Source organism: Gastrolobium bilobum, unplaced genomic scaffold (genome assembly GCF_033153095.1).
Source record: "Gastrolobium bilobum isolate Gb01-03AN ecotype WA unplaced genomic scaffold, APGP_CSIRO_Gbil_v1 utg8041, whole genome shotgun sequence".
Taxonomy (NCBI): Eukaryota; Viridiplantae; Streptophyta; class Magnoliopsida; order Fabales; family Fabaceae; genus Gastrolobium; species Gastrolobium bilobum.
This window is the reverse complement of record NW_026897652.1, coordinates 1,071,132-1,094,075: the sequence shown is the minus strand read 5'-3', so window position 1 is coordinate 1,094,075 and position 22,944 is coordinate 1,071,132. Positions and strand designations below refer to the sequence as shown.

Genomic DNA, 22,944 nt, shown 5'->3' with positions numbered 1-22,944 from the left:
TGGGCCTTACACTTAAGCCCATTAGGGTCTCTATATATTGTAACTCCCTGACACAGATCAATATATAACGTATTCTTTTACATTTAACTAACGCCATTGCTTGCTTCTCTAACTCATTTCTGGGACTGTGGAAATTATGCTCCGGTTTTGATAGTACATAATTGTATATACACAGAGTGAATTAGTATTTGATACAATTAGTTTACTTCAGAAATTTTAAAACATTGAAGTTTGTCTATGGAAGTTTTACTAGGTTTTGAAAGAAGAGAGAATCTGTACCTAATATTGACAAACCTGGTGGGAAGTCGATGTAATTTGCTCATACATATATATATATGCTTTTTTTGACTTTAAAGTTTCTTTAATTTCTTTTTTCTTCTGTCTTGCAATGTGTTTTTCCATTCTCAAATAGGTTTCATGCCACATTTAATGTTGCATTATTTCATCATGTTAACTCAAGATTGTCCATCCTTTTATGAGTATGGAATATTTTGATTAGAGGCATTTGGCATTGACATCTGAATAAATATGGTGGTTCTTTGCAGAATTTTTCTGGCGATGTGTTTTAAGAAAGCAAGTTGAGAAAGGCTTGGCTATTATACTTGGTATAATGTCTGTTGCAATTCTTTTAGCAGAGGCAACTCTTCTACCAAGTGTTGATCTATCTCTTTTCTCGATTCTTATAAAATCTGTTGGAACACGGGAGGTGCTTGTGCAGGTAAACCAAGTTTCTAAGAGATTAAGTGTTTGTTTTATATGTGGACACAGAGATGCTGTATATATATCTGAAATCTTCTTTCCCCTTCTCAAAAGAAAGTTTTCGATGAAGATTCCATTCTAGAATTTTGAAAATCTCATAACAATGTAAAGAAAATTGATGTCTATCATGTCTCATATGAACTTCTCTCTGATTGAGTAATGCAGGCTTTTTGTCGTGCATATTGGTCAAAGTTGGATGTGCTTTTAAAAAAGAAGAAGATAAAATATGATTGGTTCTTTGCCTATCTTTTTTACCAAAATAAACCTGTGTCCTTTTTGTTTAAGGCTGTAATTCAATACCTGTGAAGTGTTGTGTTATGACACCATATCTAGTTTAACAAAAGGTTGAAATTAAATTCAAGTTGGAGTTGTGTTATACATAAGATTAATCAAACAAATTACTTATGGAATCTCACATAACGTTTCTTGCTTTGATGAAATGCTTTAATTTTTCCATTTTTTCTAAAATCAAGACAAGCTGCTTTTTGAATCACATATCTTCAATTTCTTGCTTAGGCGTTTGCTTTTGTTCCTCTCATGTACATGTGCATCTGCACATACTACTCCTTGTTGAGAATTGGAATGTTGATGTTTTACTCATTGACACCCAGACAAACCAGCTCAGTTAACTTGCTTATGATATGCTCGTAAGTTTTCATTCATTATTATTGATGATATTTAGTTATTAGTACTACCGCTACTTCTGCTTATTTCTATTTCTTGAATTACTAGTGCTATCTTGTAATTGCCATTTATTTTCTATCTTGTTCCCAGTATGATTGCTCGTTATGCTCCTCCTATTTCATACAATTTTCTCAACCTCATTCGCCTTGGTTCTGATAAAACAACTATATTTGAACAGGTAATTCTTTTACTGTGGTGTCATGTATTGCTTTCTGAGTAAATATTTTCTTGCATCTCTCATTTGCATATTGTTAAGAATTATAGGTTTATGGTCAATAAGTAAGAGAGAGAAATACGGCTAACAGTAGCAAACTGAAAATATTGTTAGTATGTGTTGCAAGAGTCTGATCACTGTAATTATTGCAAATTATTTGTTACTAGGATAGATCATTAGTTAATGTAGATTCAGCCTGATTTTAGGAAATTAATTATTTAGTTATGTTAGAGATATATAAAACCATTAATGTAACTTCATCCAACAGCTTAAGCTTTTGGGCTGAATTGGTTCTTTACATGGTATCAGAGCCTCGGTGTCCCGGGTTCGATCCTTGCCGCCATCCATTTTCTTTGTGGAATTTCTTAGCATAGGTAGGCTGAATCTGATGCATCATCCACCTTTCAAGCCCAATAAGCTCTCTTGTGAAGGGACGTGTTATAGATACATAAAATCATTAATGTAATCTCACCCAACAGCTTAAGTTTTTGGGTTGAATTGGTTTTTTACAAGTTAGCCTAAATATATTGTAATGCATTGTACATATTTCATTAATTTAGAAATAATATTCAATCCTTTTTCATTCAAGTTGGGATCATAGTTCCTAATTTGGGAGACTTTGCGTTTTCAAATTAATCCTAGCTTGCCTTTATCTCAGCCTTCTTAGTTGCACCCTACATTGCAGCTAACCTCCTCCTAGATTTGAGCCTTTGTCACACCCAAAGCCACTACTGTCCACCATATCGGACCTTGAGACCATCCACAACTCCACCACTACTCAGTCCATCATGTCTAGTACCACACCATTCACTCAAATGGCGATTGGTCTTGCAGCCTACTGATCGACTCGCAGGAAAAATTAATTTGCAATGGACTCAAGTCAAGTCATTCATGCTACCCTCAAAGGATGATGCAAGCTAAACCATATTGAAAGGAAAATCCTCGATAAGACAGACCTAAAGTTTGATGAGTGGGACAATGAAGACTCCCTTGTCATGATATAGAAATGAAATTCTATGACATTAGAGGTTAGTCGGAATTGCATGTTCTTGTCCATTGCGCGAGGAATTTGGGATATCTTCCATAAGATTTACTCTGTGAAACACGACATAGTCACTTATTATGAGGTAACAACGATGATTTTTTTTCTACCAATAATACAAGGAATGCTCTTATTATGGGATCCTTAATGGGTTGTAAATTGAGCTAGATCAGTAACAAATGTGAAAATGGAGTGTAGTAAGCATGGTTCCACTTTGGCTAGTTTTGTTGAACGGCACACATCTTTCGAGTTCCTCATAGGTTTAAACTCTGAGTACGATCCTTTTAGGGTTCAAGGTTTTGGAAAGTAGAAACTTCTGTTCTATCTGAGCTTTTTTACACTCTTTGAGGAGAAGAAAGTTGTAGAGTTGTCATGCTTGATGACAAACCCAATCATGGGTCAACTTTAATAACAGGTAAGGCTTTTCTTCTTTTTCTGAACCCAACAAGGACAACCACTTGTGTTCCTATTGTAAGAAGTCTAGACATACAAAGGAAAATTGCTTTAAGCTCCATGGGAGGACTAGGTTCTTAGTCACACAGTAGGGTTCAAGGGTATTCCATAGCAAGGCTAATCTGACTTCTTCATATTCTATGCCTCTCGGGTGACATCCTAAGGGTGGTAGATGAAGTTCCAGCCCTTAATAAGGATGAGTTGGAGCAACTATGAACTTTCATTGATGCCAATCTGAACCAGCTAAGGACAAGGCTGGCCCACCAAAATTGGTATGTCAAAGGAGAGAAAATCCCAACCAAAAGGTTTATACATCCAAACCTACTCTTAAGTACTGAAAGTACTATTCCTCTTGTTGACTCTAATTCTTTGAACATTCCTTTAAATAATTGTGAACATGACTCATATGACTACGCATTGCCTTGAGAAAAGGTAAGAAGTCTTGTACTGGATTATTCTATTTCCTGATTTTTCTCATTTGAAAACCTTTCAGCATAAGAGTTTCATTTAGCCCTTGATTTTATCAAAATCCTTACAAAAGTGCTAGAGACATTGAAGGATAAGAATTAGGTTCAAGCCATGAATGAGAATTGGAGAAGAATGGAAGAAACACAAGAGATTATTGAAAGACCAAGGGGTAAAAGACTAGATAGATGAAGATGGATATATGTACCTTGAAATATCTGTCTAAAGGTACACTGGATCAATATAAATCAAGGTTAGTTAGAAATGGTTATAATCAAACTTATAAAATTGATTATCAGGGGACATTTTCTCTAGTAGCAACAATGAACACTATAAGAGTCTTTTTTCTCTCTCTCTCTTGTTGCTCAGCATGGGTGGGAATTGTAATAGTTTGATGTTAAAACTGCCTTTATTCATGGAGTTTTTAAGAAAGAAGTTTACATGGAGATTCCATTTGGATATGGTTCTCCTAGTGGAGGAAATAAGGTATTGATGAAATATAAGACTGAAATGTATTTTTCATATATTGATTGACACCCAAAGGGATCTTTATATACAGATTACAAGGTAGTTAAGGAGTTGAAGTAATAAATAAAATACACAGTAACCGAAGAGGCATCACACTACTCAAAGGAACAAGTAGCTAGAAACAAGTAGAAAACTCTAGAATATTCTACACTCCCCCTCAAGTTGGGAGATATATATTGATCATCCCCAACTTGCTAATTAAATCCTCAAAGATGGGTTTGTGTAATCCTTTGGTGAGAATGTCGGCTGTTTGCTCCTTGGTAGGTATATATGACAAACATACATTACCCTCCTCCAATTTTTCTTTGATAAAATGACGATCAACCTCCACATGTTTGGTTCTGTCATGATGTACAGGATTTTGAGCAATACTGACTGCAGCCTTATTATCACAATAGAGTCTCACAGGTAGAGAATAAGATATCTTTAATTCTCCAAGGAGCCTTCTTAACCAGATTCCTTCACAAATGCCATGGGCTAGCGCCCGAAATTCTGCTTCTGCACTGCTTCTGGCAACAACAGTTTGTTTCTTACTTCTCCAGGTCACAAGATTTCCCCAGACATAGGTACAATATCCTGAAGTGGATCTTCGGTCCATAGCAGAGCCAGCCCAATCAGCATCTGTATAGATTTCTATCATCCTCTTGTGTCCCCTTTTAAAGAGCATTCCTCGACCAGGGGTGTTTTTGAGGTACTTGAGGATTCTATAAACAGCACTAAGGTGTTTTTCCTTAGGAGAATGCATGAATTGGCTAACCATGCTAACCGCAAATGCAATATCAGGCCGAGTGTGAGATAAGTAGATCAGCTTCCCTACCAACCTTTGGTATTGCTCCCTGTCAACATCTTTTCCATCTTCAATTCCCAATTTAATATTGGGTTCAGCTGGAGTTTCTGCAGGCTTGCACCCAAGCATACCTGTTTCTTGTAGCAGGTCTAGAATATATTTCTTCTGAGATAAGGAAATTCCCGCCTTGCTACGAGCAACTTCCATTCCAAGGAAATATTTGAGAGATCCAAGATCCTTTAGTTCAAACTGACTAGCTAAACCCCCTTTTAAAGATTTTATTTCTTCCCAGTCATCACCTGTGACAATTATGTCGTCAACATAAACAATGAGGATAGCAATTTTGCCACTATCGGAGTGTTTAAAAAATAAAGTGTGATCAGTTTGAGCTTGGATAAATCCTCTTTCTTTAACAACACGAGTAAACTTTTCAAACCACTCTCTACGAGATTGTTTAAGTCCATAAAGAGATTTCTTCAACATGCATACAGAACCATCTCCCTGTTCAAAACCAGGTGGTGGATCCATGTAAACTTCCTCATGTAAGTCCCCATTTAAGAAAGCGTTCTTTACGTCCAATTGATGCAAGGGCCAATCAAGGTTGGCAGCAAGTGATAGTAAGACTCGGATAGAGTTAAGTTTGGCAACGGGAGCGAACGTCTCCTGATAGTCTATCCCATAAGTCTGAGTAAATCCTTTGGCAACCAATCTGGCCTTATATTTGTTGATGCTGTTATCTGCATTAAATTTTATTGTGAACACCCATTTGCAACCTACAGTTTTCTTTCCTCTGGGAAGTGCCACGGACTCCCAAGTTCCATTTTTTTTAAGAGCATCCATTTCTTCAAAGACTGCATCCCTCCATTTAGGGTCATTAAGTGCCTCTTGGATATTTTTTGGTATTTTTGTACCGTCTAATATAGTGTTGAAAGCACGAAAACCTGGAGATAACTTTTCATATGAAATGTGATGAGAAATAGGATGAGCAGTGCAAGATCTAGTACCTTTTCGAAGGGCAATGGGCACATCTAGGTCAGCTGTACCAGTGTTCTCAAGTGGATTGCTGGAACTAGGACTCGGGTCAGAATCCTGGCAGTCTAGAGGATCTTGAGGAGATTTTCGCCTGCTGTAGAATTTTCCCCATTTACCGGGAGGATCTCCAGTCTCTGGTACAATTGCTGTCCTTGTCTCCTGTACATTAACTCCCCCTGACTCCAAAGGTAAAGAAACCAGATGTTTCCAAGGGTAAAGGTAAGACAGTAGAATTATTTGGATTCCAAGACTTGTCTTCATTTATACCAATAGACTCCCCCTGAAGAGAAGTCGAGGGAAAAAATGATTGTGTTTCACAAAAAGTAACATCCATAGAAACAAAGACCTTTCGAAGAGAAGGTGAGTAGCACTTGTAACCTTTTTGATTAGGAGGATATCCTATGAAGACACATTTAACAGACTTATGATCAAGTTTGGACCTTTAATGTGGAGGAATATGAACAAAAACCACGCAGCCAAACAACTTTGGAGGAAGGGAAGAGAGAGCCCGAAAGGAGGGAAAAGAGCGGGTAAGGCAAGATATGGGAGAATGAAAATTCAGGACGCGAGAGGGCATCCGATTGATGAGATATGAGGCAGTCAAGACAGCCTCCCCCCACAGGTATTTAGGGACATGCATTGTAGATAAGAGGGCTCTAGCAACTTCAATGAGATGTCTATTTTTCCTTTCAGCCACCCCATTTTGTTGAGGGGTGTTAGGACAAGAACTTTGATGGATAATACCTTGCTTGGTTAGGTAATCACCAAGAACAGAATTAAAATATTCAGTACCGTTGTCAGTTCGCAGGATTTGGATAGAGGTCTGGAATTGAGTTTGTACCATAGCATGAAAATTTTTAAAAGTGGCTGCAGCTTCAGACTTATCTTTTAGAAGATATACCCAGCATACTCTAGAATGATCATCAATAAAGGTAATAAACCAACGAGTTCCAGATATATTTTTTTCACGAGCTGGGCCCCAAATATCACTATGAATCAATGTAAATGGAGACGAAACATGATAATCTCTAGGGAAATAAGAAACACGAGAGTGTTTTGCAAACTGACAATCATCACAAAAAAAGGAACTTGGTTTTTTGTTGATAAATAAGTTTGGAAGCAGCTTTTGAAGATAAAAGAAATTTGGGTGTCCTAAACGACGATGCCACAACAAAACATCATTACAATCGTCTGATAAACATAAAGAGTGATTTGCAAAAATTCTCTTTTCATGAGAATCTTCTTCAAAATAGTAAAGCCCTTCTTCCTCTCTAGCACTGCCAATCATCAGCCCCGAATCCTGTTCTTGAAAAACACAGGTTTTGGCAGAGAATTTAGCAACACAATGCAATTCAGAGGAAAGTTTACTAATAGAGATAAGGTTACAAGTAAGAGAAGGGACATGAAGGACAGAATTCAGAGTAATATGTTCAGAGAGCTTAATGGATCCCTTTCCCGCAATATTAGAGAAACTACCATCAGCCGTCCTTATTCGTGACGGGTGATAATAAGGGGTATAAGAACAAAACAGGGATGCATTACCTGTCATATGATCAGAAGCTCCCGAATCAAGAATCCAACGACTACTATGATCAACATGGAATGCCATACCTTGTTGAGCAACATGACTAGTTGCCTTAGCAGATTGAGACATCACCTTCTGAAATTGCTCATAATTCTTACCGTTTAAACGGTGGTTAGTAATCTGTATAGCTGGGTTGTCTCCGGAAGACGAAGAACAGGGAAGAGGAAAGACACCGGAAACATTACCGGATGATTTTTCAGAATGCTTATTCTCAGCCTCAATATTTTCAATTTCCATTGTTCAAAATAAAAAAAACAAAAAAGGAACACCAATCGTTCAGAACTGAAAAATCACGAAGATGAACCAACTGGACCCAACAAGAAGAGTGCTCCAATCGTGATTTAAACCCCCAGAACAGGAAGAGGAAGGCCAGGCGAGCCGTTCTGTGAAAGCCGCGTGACAAACGGAGGCCGGCAGGGCGGCGCGTGGCTCACACGCGCCGGAGAGGCAGTTCTGCAGTGGCGGCGCGTGGCGGCGCATGGATGACTTTCCGGCGACGGGGCTGACGTGGGTCGACTCGGAAATGGCTTCTGAGCCCAATGGTGGCCTTGGTTTCGTGATTGGAGGGGTCCAGATATGGTTTCTGAGTTATTTTAATAAACAGTGAAAAATGGAAAACGGAAGGAAACGTGAAGGTTTACAAGATGACCACAGGATAACCTGCTCTTGATACCATGATGAAATATAAGACTGAAATGTATTTTTCATATATTGATTGACACCCAAAGGGATCTTTATATACAGATTACAAGGTAGTTAAGGAGTTGAAGTAATAAATAAAATACACAGTAACCGAAGAGGCATCACACTACTCAAAGGAACAAGTAGCTAGAAACAAGTAGAAAACTCTAGAATATTCTACAGGTATGTAAGTTAAGAAAGGCCTTATAAGGAGTAAAGCAATCTCTCCGTGTTTTGGAAGACTCACAAAGGCATTGGTGTCATTGGGGTACAGGCAAAGTTAATGTTTTCTTAAAGCATTCAAAAGAAGGTAAATTCAGTGTCTTACTTGTGTACGTCTATAACATTATTATATTAGTTGATAAACTAGTTGAGAAACAATTTTTGAAAGAAAAACTAGCACTTTAGTTTGAACAATTTTTGTAAGGCTACTGGAGTACTCATTGAACAGAGCCACAAAATTGGTAACTTGATATACCTAATATATACTAGGCCATATTTGTCGTATGTTGTTAGGGGGGTTAGCCAATTCATGCATGATTTGAGGGTGAGACACTTATAGAATCCTACAAGTTACACCTGATAATGGATTATTGTTCAAAAAGGGTATAAATGAAAGTAAATATAGATGCTGATTTATTGATCGGATATTGTATGTTCATTGGTGGAAATTTAGTAACATGGAGGAGGAAGAGACAAAATGTTGTTGCCTGATCAAGTGCAAAGACTGGGTTTCGACCAATGGCACAAGGGAGTCTGTGAGTTAATATGGATGAAGAACATATTGGATGGCCTTGGGATTGAGTATGAAATACTATGAAGTTGATTTGCGACAACAAACCACCCATTATCATTGCTCATAATTTGGTTCAGCATGACACGACAAAACATATTAAGATAGACTGGCATTTCATAAAGAAGAAACCGAATTGATTCCACAATGTATTTGTAGAAAACTCAATTCACAATAGATAAAAGTAGAACAGTAACACAAACTAAATTAGAATTACTCCTCTGAATCATAAAACTTTGAAACATCTTCTAGTTATATTTAATGACAATACACAAAGTTACAGAAGCATGCATTCAAGAGGCATGTTCTCTCCTTATTCTCCCAACTTTCTGACTTAATTCCTCCTCCCTCTAATTACAATTTCCTTCTTTTGTTAATAGACCTATAACTGCTATAAGCACTATGCAGCAGTTTCTGCTTCCATTATCAAGCAGTTACTTCATAACTATCTTCCCATATCACCTTAAGGCAGTTATGGACTTATGGTTGTAGTTGAGATGGTTTATTTCCCCTATACTATCTCCTAAAATAAAGTAATAAACCTAAGTAATTGATGGTTTTGGTTGTCCAACAGTACTCCCCCTGAAGCTTTCCCCTTGTCCTAAGGTGAAGGTGAAATTCCAGAAAGTGTCTATGCCTTTTCATCAAATTCTTCTCCCATAATCAACAATTGCAATTGTTGATGTCTACAAACACGATTGAGAAAAAATGTGCCATCACGATTAAAACACAACACTTTTGATCTCCTCTCTTGCATGTCAGCCCAAGACAGCCGCCTAAGACCCTCTTGATTGTTACTTCCTGTATTCTCGTCATTCTTACTTGTGGAAGGATTTATGATTTGAAGATTTGCGCCGATGTTGTGTGGACCCCTGTTCTCCTTTGTTGTTTCTGTAAAGGTTCTTTACATGGTATCAGAGCCGTTCGATCCTCGCCGCCCCCCACTTTCTTTCAAGTGGAATTTCTTTGTTCGCACAGGTAGGTGAGCCTGTGCATTGTCCACACTTCAAGCCCAGTGGGCTCTCGTGTGGGGGGCGTGTTGCAATATATAGTCCCACATTGGTTGTTTGTGCAACTAATGTGGAGTTTATAAGGCCTTGGACACTCCCGCCCTTTGAGCTAGCTTTTGGGGTGGTGACCTCAAGGTTCTTTACAGTTTCTATAAAAACATGGGCTTTGGTTTGTTGAGATATGGAAGTTGGGTTAATGATCCGTACATGTTGAGCTAAACGTTGTTGGACATTTCTGATTTGCTACTAGCTTGCACAAATTTTTTTCTCTTCCAACAATTGGACTTGTGTCATCATCTCCATTAATGTACCAATTCTGTATAACATGAATTCTGCTCTGATTTCCTCGTTTAAGCCTATCAAGCACATTCCTTTGAGGAAATTATCATCGGCATCCCTAATCAAACCTGAAAACCGCTCAAACTAATCCCTATATTCAGTTACAAAACATTTTTTGTGCAAACTAAATTGAATTTCATATGGATTCTTAGCAATCGTGGGTCGGAAGCGTTGTAATAAATCATATCGAAATTGATTCCAAGTAGGTTGCGATACCCGTCCTTCCCACCATTGGTACCAATTGAGGACTCTTCCTTCCATGGCTAGAAGCACCGTTGTCAGCAAATCAATCTATGAAATGAAATTGATTTGAAAATAACTTTCCAATTGATTTATCCACCCAAAAGCATCATCACCATCAAAGACTAGAATTTCTAGTTTCCTCCCAAGATCGAGCTCCATTCTGGACAAATTTTGTTGAAAACTTCCTAATTTGCTTCTGGTGTTATCCTGCAATTCTGGACCATTACTTTGCCCCACTACTTCATGAGAATCTTCACGTCCACTTGATCTAACGAGACGTGCAAGATCATCAAAAGAGGCCTGCATACGAACCTCTTGTTCCGCTTGCCATCATTCCAACCTTTCTTGCCATTGTTCCTCCCGTCCCTCCAACAAACTCAACCGAGACTCCATAGTCCGGCGATTGTGGACCATCAAAAGCTCCTGGATCGGGATGTCTGATACCACTTGATAGAAAACTGGATACACATAGATAATAGTAGAACAATTAAACTAAATTAGAATTACTCCTCTAAATCATAACTCAAAAACATCTTCTAGATGTATTTAATGACAGTAATCACCAGAAGCATGTTCTATCCTTATTCTCCTAATTTTCTGACTTAAAATTCTCCTCTCAATTACAGTTTCCTACTTTTATTTATGGGTTATATTTCTCTCATTTTACATAAGAGAAACAAAGTTTCAACATACACAAAATAGAGGTGGGTCCCAAAAACCTCTACTTTTTCTCTCTCCTCTTACCTGTGGATCCCACTTATAATTTTGTTTTTACTACGTGAGATAACTATTTTCCTACGACATGAGAAAATGATTTCCTTTTATTTATAGACCAATAACTGCAATAACCACTATGCAGCCGACTCTGCCTCCATTATCAAGCAGTTACTTCATAACTGCCTTCCCATCTCCTTAAGGCGTTATGGTAGTAGTTGAGATGGTTTATTTCCCTTACACTGTCCTAAAATAAAGTAATAAACCTAAGTAATAGATGGTTTTGGTTGCCCAACAGTATTTTATAGATATTCTAAGATAATCTAAAGATATCCAAAATGCTAAGAATTATGACTTTAGGATGAAGAAGGAAAAGAGAGAAAAATGACTAAATGTAGCAAACTGGAAATATTACAATACCTTATCCTATTAATTAATGACCCTGATTAAATGAGAAAACAAATCAAGAAATCAAGAAACAACTTCTATGATTGCTTCCTCAATTAGATGACTGATTCCACAAGATGTTCTAAAGATATTCTAAGATAAATGAAAGATATCATAAATATTCTGTAGCAAGTATCAATCACTTCTTAGTTCTTCATAATCCAGGAAATTGCCATTTTCATGGCCATATTGATTGGGTGCACAACTTTTGTAATGCACTCAATTATTTTTTCGTTAAGTTTATTGACCCAAGTTGGTTCTCTGTCTCTCTTTTTTGTTTCTTTTATGGTACCAGATATATGTACTTATTTTTGTAAGTGTCTTATGGTTTTATTGTCTTGTATTTAGTTTTTACATGCTAATATATATATATATATATATATTGCAGTAATTATTCCCATAAGCTAGCAGCTGAAAAATTATGTCAGCTTTATATCAGAACATTTTTTGCATTCTTTCCTTCCTATTAATTCTTTCTTCTAATTGGGTGCATCTGTGACTGATTACAGCGAATGGGGAACATTGATAATGCTGTCCCTTTCTTTGGAGATAAGTTTAACAGAATCTATCCACTTATTATGGTTATATACACCCTTTTGGTTGCAAGCAACTTCTTTGACAGAGTATTTGATTTTCTGGGGAGCTGGAAGAGATATATTTTCAAAACTGAAGCTGAAGATATGGATGGGGTCAATCCATCAGGATTAATTATCTTGCAGAAAGGTATGCAAGATGACACTTCTCTAATTATTAAAACTCACTTCCAAGTTATTTAGTGTTAAATCATGTCTAAATTAGTGAACAACATCGTAATTTTGGATATTGAGTTTGTGATAGTTATGCTGATTATTGAATTTGTATAATTTGTAGAACGGTCTTGGCTTGAACAAGGACGTAAAGTAGGCGAGCAAGTTGTTCCACTAGCAAGGAATTTTAATAGTATTGATGTTGAAACTAGCAACAATATTATGGTATGTCGACTCACCACCAAAAAAAAAAAAAAAAAATTAAAAAAACGGAAGTAATCTTCTCTATTTTCATCTTTCATGTAACATATGTAGTTTAACCTCATATTGCCTTTGACGGCTGCAAGATATGACTTCTGTTACTGTACTTTTTTCTTTTTGTGGTCAAACAGTTCACTAATGTTATAGCTTATATTGTTCAGGAGAAGAATGGTGTTGAAATGGGGGGAACTTCCAGTTTAATCAATGCAGAAATAAATGGAAGTCTGCCTAAAAGTTTGAAGGAAGAGAAAAGGAGATATAGTTCGAGCAGGGAAGCCATCAGCAGCAAGTATGCTGCTGCCAGACTGCAGAGTGGACAAGCACCTAAATTGAAGGCAGAAGAGAAAAACTTAGCGTCTGCTAGGGTTTCCTTGCTTGATCAAGGGAATACTCATTCTAGTAATACTACTGGAACTTCTAGTTTGGCTTCGACATGGCAAACAGTGAAAACAGGCTTTCGGAGTTTCAAGGGCAACGTCGGGGCCAGAGGATTTTTACCCATACGGCAAACACAGGCAGATAAGATCTCTCCTGTTTCCTCGTCTGAGTCACTTGATGATATATTTCAAAGACTGAACCAGCCTTCATTGGACCCCAAGTAATATACAATGACGATAATTATTTGATGGGGGCCAATATTTCTGGTCCTTCTAGATGATTTCCATAGTTTGGGCTAAAAGTTGCAGTTGTTGTAAAATTGGGAATGCAAGTCCATATTATCATGTACAGTAATGGGGAAGTCTTGCATTCTGTTCTTAGCTTCTAATTTTTTCCCCTCTTTTTTTTTTTTTTTTTTTGGTAGTTTATACTCCAATACAACCTATTGATGGAAAATAGTCTGCTATACAGATACACACATACGTTACAAATCAATATCATACGAAAGGTAGATGGTCCATACTCCATAGAATAATGAATACTTAAAATTGTACCATTCGACGGCATTGTTGGTGATTGGTCTGTTTGATTCACAACTTTATTCCACTGATAAGTTTGACATACCCTTTCGAAAAGAATCCAAAATTGCATTGGTTTAATGTATCTCATTATGTCCTCGTGAATTTACTCCGTGATATTTTTTCTTCTTTTAAGGTTACATAAGATAAGATGTAATGTTTAAATTACATTAAATGGAGGGCGAGCTTTGGAGTAAGGAAGATTACAGTTCGTGTTCTGAAAATTATTTATACCATCAATCTTTATTTCTACCTTTTCAAGTCGGAAAGCTCCGAGCCTTGTTTTTTTTAAAATGTTACGTAGATATAAAAAAACGAGAAGAAACTTTTTTTTTGGCGGTTCTTGGATAGTTAGAATACTCGCGCAGCAATTATGTATAGTTCAATTTAACGCGAGAAAGGTTAATTTTGATGTACATTACGATGTAATTATCTATAGTTACATTATTTAAAAAGTAGATCAAAACTAAACTCATAAAAAAGTCAACCCGTTCCCTCCCCAGTGGTCCTGGAATGCATGATCGGTGTCCTTTCATGTAAATTTGAGTAGCTTGGACCAAAAACTACGTTTCTTACTTCCTCTGTTTGCTCCATTAATTTCCCTATCTTTGAGTCGGCTTTTTGAAGCAAAGGTAATCGAATTGCTCTTCTTCAACCCATAATCGAAGCTAACCATGGAAGCAACAGAATCCGTCACATAGGAAGAATGGCGACGGTGAAGTCGGCGATAAGCCGGAGACACATAATTTGACGAGGTTAGAGTGGCAGAAGAGAAGGGTTGAGGATGATAAGCAGAGGAAGAAGGTACATGATGATGAGTTGGTTCGTTTTTGTAGAGCTTTGAGAGTTTGTCTCTTAAGCAAGAGGAGCAAACACCTGGCAGCTGCGTGTTATTTGGGTGCTCCTTGCATCCTTCTCCTTCTCCTCCTCCTAACTCTGACCACTTCATATCTAATCTAATTGCTGCTCTTATTATTCATTAGTCGTAGATGCAATGCATAGGAAATGCACAAGTACACCTTTCCCGGAAGCTTCTTCTTTTCGCTTAATTGATAATATTATTTGTGTATATATATATATATGTATATATATATATATACTATTTGTGCTTCTGGATGTTTTTTTTTTTTTTTTAATGGTTTTCTGATGCAATCTTTAACTGAAAGTGTTGCAAACTAATTTACGAAAATTGCATCGATAATCATGACGAGATTGTTACAAATAATGTTAGTTACGTACATCACTTCACATTTATTCATATTTTATCACACAAATTTACTTCATCGCATCTTTTTTTTTTTTTTTTTTTTTTTACATATTTATATTTTGATTTTGATACCTTACACAAATAATAAAATACAATAATGTACCTCAAATATTATTCAATTGTTGAATTTTTTATTTTGTTGACAAAAAATGAGGATGTTATTTATATTTAGTGTATGTTTTGTTTTAATAATTTTTTCTTAGATAACATGGAGTTTTTTCTTAAATAAAATTATTATTGACAGTTAACTTTCGAGTTAAGGTATTAGAATTAAATGACGACTTTCATTCATTGATAAATCGAAGAGGTAGACAAGATTATGTGGAGAATAAGAAAATGGCGAGCCTAAGGCAGCAAAATCAAAGTTTATCCTTTGACTACGGAGAAGAATTTGTAGCAAGTCAAGGCAGCGCACGTGAGAAGAATAAATAAATTATTTCTAGGCCTCGTACGACAAAAAAAACTACATCAAAAGAAAATTAGAGATGTCTGACACGAAAATATCAAAGTTTCCCATTTTCTAGTTCATCCAGCGTCTTCAAATTACTGTTAAGAAATTAAAAAATATTTAATATAAAATATAACCTTCGATACATAAGAAATAATTTAAAACATTATTTTATTTAATATTTAATATTTTAAAATCCTTAATATTCATTAGCATTTGACCAAAACAAATGTCACATAAGAATTAAAAACATCATTAAATTAAAGGCGTACCAATTTATTTTTTGTTTTTTAATTTATATGTTTTTACTAATATTTTTTTAAAATTATTACCCTATTTTTTTTAATTTTTTCCTATCTTTAATAATTAAAAAATTTAAAGACAAAGAAATTACTTTCTACAATTCCTTTATGAATTTTTTAAAATAAAGATAATGTCATATTTTTATAGTTGTTAATAAAAATGTATCATTAAAAATAAATAAAAGTATTCTAATGATTTCTTAATATTAAAATTACAATTGACTTGAATAATAATTATTTAGAAAAGAAAAAAATATATTATTTACTTATGATGGCGAATTGGCGATTAATTGCGTGCACGTCACGATGTTAAGAAAACGAAACGGTGCACATTTAGATGACCCCCAGACCCAGAACCCAGAAGGCCAGAAGGGGCAGACTTGAGGGTCCCAAGTTCTGATATGTAAAAGCCCATTTGGCCATTTAGATGATCGAAACACTAGTTACCACGAAATATAAAAACTGAGTGAAGAAATTGATTGATCACCAAAAAATAAAAAGTGAACGAATAAATTTATTGTATGTTTGGTTTTGGTACATGAAATGAAATGATAATAATTTTACAATCATAATAGAATAGAATTATTAATTTTTAATCTACAACTTAGTAATTTGAAGGGATGTCTATTCTTAAAACAGTTACTGTAAACCTCTTAAAATTATTCATAGATAGAATACAGTCATAAAAGAAAGATGAAAAAAAAAAATTAACATTTCAATATGTGTGTTTGTCCATCAGTGTTCCTTCTTTTTTTGTTTTAGTTTTTTGGTCAACAATCGTTCTGTTTTGTAAATTGAAACAAATGACAAAGGCAATACTAAGATTTGCATTTGATGGCCCCCATATTGAGGGTGGGCCTAATAGACTCTTTGAATGTCACAATTGCGGGCCTCCTTAAGAAACCCACTGATCCTTTCTGAACCGGATATTATATCCAACCAAGAAAAAATAAATAGAAAAGAACAGATTTAGAGAGAAAGAGAGAGAGAGAGAGAGTGTGAGAATTCTAGAAAATAGAATATTTTATAAAAATGATAACAAGGAAAATGAAATATGATACTTTACATAAAAATATGAAATATTTTAGCAGAAATTTTCTTTACTAATTTTTTCAAAAATAATTGATTATATATTTTCGTGCTTTTCTTATGATGATTATATATGAACATTGTATTCAAAAAAATTTATTATAAACAAAAATGAATAAAAAATTTATTTTATCAGATTAGGGTAAACAATTTTTTTTTAAAAAAAATAAGTATTTTTTTTCATTTTCAGTACAAATTTAGATTATTATTATTTTGGTTAACATACAAATTTAGAATTTATTCATCATTTATAAAAAAAAAAACGCATATTTTGATATGGTCAACAGTAATCTTGTGGTGGTCCTTGCATCAATCGAAGCCTCAATTCATTGCAATTAAATTTGACCACCGCAAGCTATTATGATTGGTCTAGTGGTAAATGATTTGGATAGGTCGTAGTAGATTATATGTTTAATTCTTACTTGTATTTAAAAAAGAAAAGAAAAATTGACCACTGCAAAATAATTTCCTAGAAATCTTTTTTAGTTGGTCTTGGGATTCTTGATTGTGTTTTTAAATAGGTGTTCAACAAAATTTAAATAGTACTTCACTAAGGTCTAAGACATGTTTTGTGACCTTAAAGTTTAATAGCCTTTTCTCTCTTAACTTCTTTTCTAGTGAGTATGAATTACCAATCTCAATACAAGGAGTCCTATATTTGATACAACGTCATGTATTAAAGGTTCTCCTCCCTTCATCCAATAAATGCTTTTATATGATTAATTCTACGGTGGATAACTGGACAGGCTCAAGGGTTTAGTAGCTAAATAAGAAAGTACTTAAGTAGCTAAATCATAATAAATGGACTTAACATTATATACGTAAAGTCTTGAGACATAAAATTTATGTTTACATTGATATATTTCTTGCTAAGTTTATTCTTATCTAAAAAAAGACTATTATATCACCATCATTTATTAAGAGGTTGTTCGGTAGTCCTATATCAGGTAAGCAGCTAAATTTTGTAAAGCTTCATCCACCACATATTGCTTTGAAGTTTGAATGCTACCTCAAACGAAAAGGCAGCTTTTAAAAGTGTCAATTGAGTTTGTGCCACTGCGATGAAGAGTACACATCAGTGTCCTCATCTTGAAAGCCTCGCCCTCGCGTAAATGGATTACCTTCAGAGGATATTATCTAAGAGAGCGACACAAATTAAGTCTATTAGAGGGACATTGATAGAAAGCTTCATTGGCAGGTTCATTGGTCAACCACAGTTTTGAATCAACGCTTCTTTATTAATACCTGAAGTCCTGAACCACACTATGACTATCCTGTAGTAGCTGAAGAGAGGACGGTCCTAACTTTTAGGTATGGCATTTATGAATTCTGATATCAGCTTCACTATTCATTTCCACTATTTCATTTCATATACATGTAGGTTCATTGTATAAGACTTATTTTGTAAGAAAAGTAATTTTGTAATATTATAGAGATTTATTTTGCGTGTCTTAGTTTTTTTTTTTTTCTTGCTTTAAAAAATGCGGACCCCATGTTGTATGTGTAAGAAACTTTTTTGTGTTATGTGACATGATAGATGCAAATCCCTTACTATAATGGACTCCCTTTGTTGAGCAACTGAAATAGCTCTTTTGAGAGAAAATTAATGGTTTATGATCAAAGGGAAAAATGATTATCCTTTTAAATGACATAACTTATGTCATTGAAATTCTCACAAAAAGGTGAGACTTACAACTTTAATTTTTATTATTCACTATTTTTCCTTTATGATTTGTCTCTTTCTCTCACTAAAATTAATACAACTTTATATACTTTAAAATAATATATACTTTGGGTTTATTTTTTCTAAAGTTACTTTAGATAATTTTATCTAATGTTCATCGAAACGACGTCGTTTTGGAACGGAAATCATGGTGTTTTTGTAATTTTAATTTATTTTAGGGTTATAATAGTCTTTATCATTATAATTTTTTTATTTTTCAACCCCAAAACGACGTCGTTTCGATGAACATTAGACAAAGTTGTCTAAAGTAACATCGAAAACTTTTTTCCCATATATTTTTCCTATAATCAAAACATTCAAGCAGAGTGTATGGGATGATTTAATTGAGAAAATCGAAACATGATCAATATTGCTATATATTATGAACTATTTTTGTGAAATGTCTCAAGAATAAGACGTGACATTTAATTATTTTATTTTATTTAAAAAAAACATTTAAAGTAAACTAAATTTATCCATTTAATGAAAGGGTTTTAGTGAGATTTGTCATTTCCCTTGAAACCGAGAAATTTGTTTTAAAAAAGTAATTAATACTATGAAAGATACTATTAAAAAAAAGAGAGTATTAAAACTGATCTAGATAAAATATGATAGGTCCATTAGAGGTTCAAATACATAGAAAAGGCCCAGAGTGGGGCGCGAATGGCTTCCATCGTGCATAACAAGGCGCGATGCCACCATCTCGCATGAAACTGCCCTTTAACATAACTTCAGAGATAAGAAAGCAATCTCAGGGACTAATAAAGGTCCACCGCGCCTTAGTACAAATAAATAGAAGATAGCACCAGCTTGCCAGTTGCCACCGCTCTATCAGGATAGCCTGACATCAAACGATAAGGCTATCGAAGCACTAGCAGAACCTGCAGCCCTTGAACAGCCAATCAAAGGCCATACCACCTTCCTAAAGCGGCATTAGAACCACTGTATAAACAGATGGTACATGCCCAGATATTATTATATAATTCAGTAAGAATACACATAAACCTAACATTGATACTGACTTGAGTGTCAGAGTGTCATTGCAGGTATCCCAGCCAGGCTCAACGCGCCGAAGGAGAACCAAAGTCCTCTCACCATCATCAACAACCGCCAGCCCAAAAGACATATTATACAAAAGTCTTCCCATTTCAACCGTGTATGATTTGACCCAATACACTTTGGTCAGCCCATCTTGTATTTGGTCAGATCAAAAACCAAACTGGAAAAAATAATAATTTTATCAAACTCTTGAATAAGATTTGGCTTACTACTCATGAGTAATAGATACACAGTTAAATTTGCACGACTCCTATAAGACAAGAATTGAGATGAGTTCACTTATTTATCTTGTAAGTTGTTAAAATGTAGGGTTTTATGTTTATCATGTAACATAACACAACTTCACTTTTCTATACACATTAAAAAGATGGAGTCTATATGTTTTTCTTTCTCTTTCATCATTTCACTTTCTCTCTTCCTTTTATTGTGTGTGTTGAAAACAAAATTTAAATTATGTAACATAACATTAATAAAACCCAAAAATGTAAGCTGAGAAAATGAAAGAAGAATGAGTACAAAGGACATTACTTGATGAGATCCAATGGGCCAGTGCAACTGTAGCCCAGTGAATGTTGATTGGATAAGGTGAATGTTGATTGTTGAATCCTGTAAAGTTCTCACTTTTTTTTTTAAAAAAAAAAAAGACCTTATAAAGAGGAGAGGACAAGTATACAGAAATCTGGGGCACCCTCTAATAGCTTGTCTTTTCTTTTCTTTTCTTTTTTTCTTTTTTATGTGATGAGCACGGGTAAATCTGTGGATTGTAAGATTTATGAGGTGAAAAGAGGTGGGGGAAAAGAAAAGAAAACGATGTGCTGACATGAGAATCTTTTCAGTGACCGTGCGTGGCCGATAGGTTAGACTCAGAACTCAGAAGGGACCTGAAAAAACAATAGTTACAGCGGGTTACCGGCAGTGACAATATCACAAAGAAGCCAATGTGTTACTTGCTCAATTAACACTAACTATTCAATATTGAGATATGATTGTAATATAAAGTTTAATTCTTTATTAATTTACTTATCATTTTCTTTATCTAAATACATATACTTTTAACATTATAAAGCAACCAACCCTTTTATAAGCTTAAAGGTCAGATCAGTAACATAAATAATTTTGTTATATATTACCTTATACTAGATTTTTTTTTCTGAATTCAAAGCCTGGATAACGTATAAATTCATTTTTATTTTTATTTATTCTATGTTTAAATTCAATATTTATTTAATAAATAACATCGTAAGGATCGAAATTTAAACCATTTGAACATACATTCTAATATGGTATCTGTTAGGTTCTAGAGAATTAAGAATTTATACAATATAATATGTGTTCAAAGATATTTTAGAGATCTTATACAAAAAGAGAGAGAGATTTTAGAGATAGATATCCTGATTAGCTTATAATCAATATTCCAAGTCTCCAATTACTGCACACTATTAATGGGCGTGTAGCCAAGACATATGTGGATGTGTGCACAATGTTAGTAGTAACAGTAAATAGGTCAAAAAATGTGTATCCGAAGTCTTTAGCATCTTATTTGTAAAAATTACCTTCATAGATTTGGGCATTTGAGATCTCTTTATTTATATGAAATCTTTCTTGATTGATGGAATATGAATTTATCCTTTGATCCTCTCTAGATTATATAATTGTGATATCTCTATTTAATCTTATTAGTAATAGAATTATTAGGATATGAATATATTCTATAACAATATTACATCTAGAGATCAATTCTCTAGAAATTTAAACACTTAGAGGAGGCATGTGACCTATATTTTTTAATAAATATATTAAAAAAAAAAAAGCACACAAACACAAACACACACAATTTGCCGGTCCCTACGAGATGTGGAAAGTATTGAATGGATTCAAAAGTCATTCGTGCTTTGTTTTGTTGCGTTTCACTTTCACCGTCCCTCTCATGTAATGTTTGGATATGACCTAAGACGCTCTGCCTATAGCCGTGGGTGGGACCTACTTTATATTTCCCACCAACCATGTTCATATGGACAGTGAGACCCAGCAGCCTCTTTGCCCCAACACTGTGTTTAGGTACAATTCTATTCTACTGAGCTGGGTCGTTTTAACATGCACCTTTAATTTAAAGTCCAAGGTGCACCCATGCATCTTTGACCTTACCTGATATAAGTCATATAACAAGTTTTTATATTTTACACCGAAGTTCATTGTTTAGTTATGTTTTAGCCATACATCTAACATTATTTGTAGTTAGGCCTTCGATATATATCTTCAATTTTCTATTCATGTCTTGCGAGAAAAAGGTAGTAGTAACTACATATCTTCCTAGTTATGGAGATTTTGCGGTCTCGAACCCATAAACACCGTAGGATAAACTACTACATCGCCAACAAAAAAAAATAACATAAGATCCCACAATCTTCCTCCAATGCACATGTTCACACTCCCACCATGAATGTTGACAAAGGGTCTTGGTAGGCAGAACCTCTAGATCCTGCATTTTCTTATAACTGCCAATTAAGGAGCATGGAAATCAACGAAGTTCCACTCCCCAGTGAGTGAAGAATTTGAAAAACGACATATTTGCGGGCCCTCAGATAAAGGATTTTCTAAAAGGGGTGTGTCCATGCTAAACACGTTGGTCAGTATATTTAGGGAATATTTTAAAATATTTTTGAATGATATTTTAGGATAATCTTTGTGGATTTGATTTTTTCGTGAGAAGATAAAATTATTTTTTATACATACATAGAAATATATGAGACTGTATGAAAAGAAGAGAGAAAAAAAAATGGCCTCACACACTTTTATATGTGTGTATGTGTGTAGAAGATAATTTTATCTCTTACAACATAAGATACATTAAACCCAATTTTTATATTATATTGTATGTTTTGATTTGTTTCTTTTCCTATATTATATTGCGAGGTGCATTTTAATTGGACCCTTATTAAATTTCCTCACTCACATTTATAACCTGTAAAATAACCCAGTTATTAAACACAACCGAAATAAAATGTCCTGCTCTCTTTCTAGTTTCTACGCTTGGGAAGGAAGATTTGGACTTAGATCCCAACTATTAATGGAAAGTTAATGTTATCACCTAAACTATTGTTCAAGTGTCAAATGGACTGCTCTCTCCAAAGGTTGCAACTAATCTTATCTTATGTTTGAAACCCACTTCTTTGTAGAGTTAATAATCATGGACTTCTTTCCCTTGAGCAATTGATATATAAGAGTAGTGTCATTCTAAATAAACAAAAAAAAAAATTCATAGATGTAAATTTATTATCATCATTCATTTATTTTATTTTCTATCCTATTAAAGGTTG

The 22,944-nt window shown here is 34.7% G+C and overlaps 2 protein-coding genes across 2 annotated transcripts; one reads left to right on the top strand and one right to left on the bottom strand.

The window, feature by feature from the left end:
- Window positions 1–237: 237 nt before the first annotated feature.
- On the top strand, window positions 238–13,636 carry LOC133309080 (uncharacterized). Its single transcript, XM_061509823.1, has 7 exons — window positions 238–253; window positions 546–718; window positions 1,276–1,406; window positions 1,534–1,621; window positions 12,286–12,499; window positions 12,647–12,747; window positions 12,945–13,636. The coding sequence occupies exons 1-7, from the start codon at window positions 238–240 to the stop codon at window positions 13,383–13,385; spliced, it is 1,164 nt and encodes a 387-aa protein (XP_061365807.1). The 3' UTR covers window positions 13,386–13,636.
- Window positions 13,637–14,271: 635 nt separating this feature from the next.
- Window positions 14,272–14,688, bottom strand: LOC133309079 (uncharacterized). The gene has a single exon (XM_061509822.1). The coding sequence runs from the start codon at window positions 14,686–14,688 to the stop codon at window positions 14,272–14,274; it is 417 nt and encodes a 138-aa protein (XP_061365806.1).
- Window positions 14,689–22,944: the final 8,256 nt, after the last annotated feature.

Excerpts from the sequence above, each read along its gene's own strand:
- LOC133309080 (XM_061509823.1), top strand. Across the intron at positions 719-1,275 it reads CACGGGAGGTGCTTGTGCAG|GCGTTTGCTTTTGTTCCTCT; the intron begins GTAAACCAAGTT and ends TTTCTTGCTTAG. Across the intron at positions 1,407-1,533 it reads AACTTGCTTATGATATGCTC|TATGATTGCTCGTTATGCTC; the intron begins GTAAGTTTTCAT and ends TCTTGTTCCCAG.
- LOC133309079 (XM_061509822.1), bottom strand. The coding sequence starts at position 14,688 with ATGAAGTGGTCAGAGTTAGGAGGAGGAGAAGGAGAAGGATGCAAGGAG.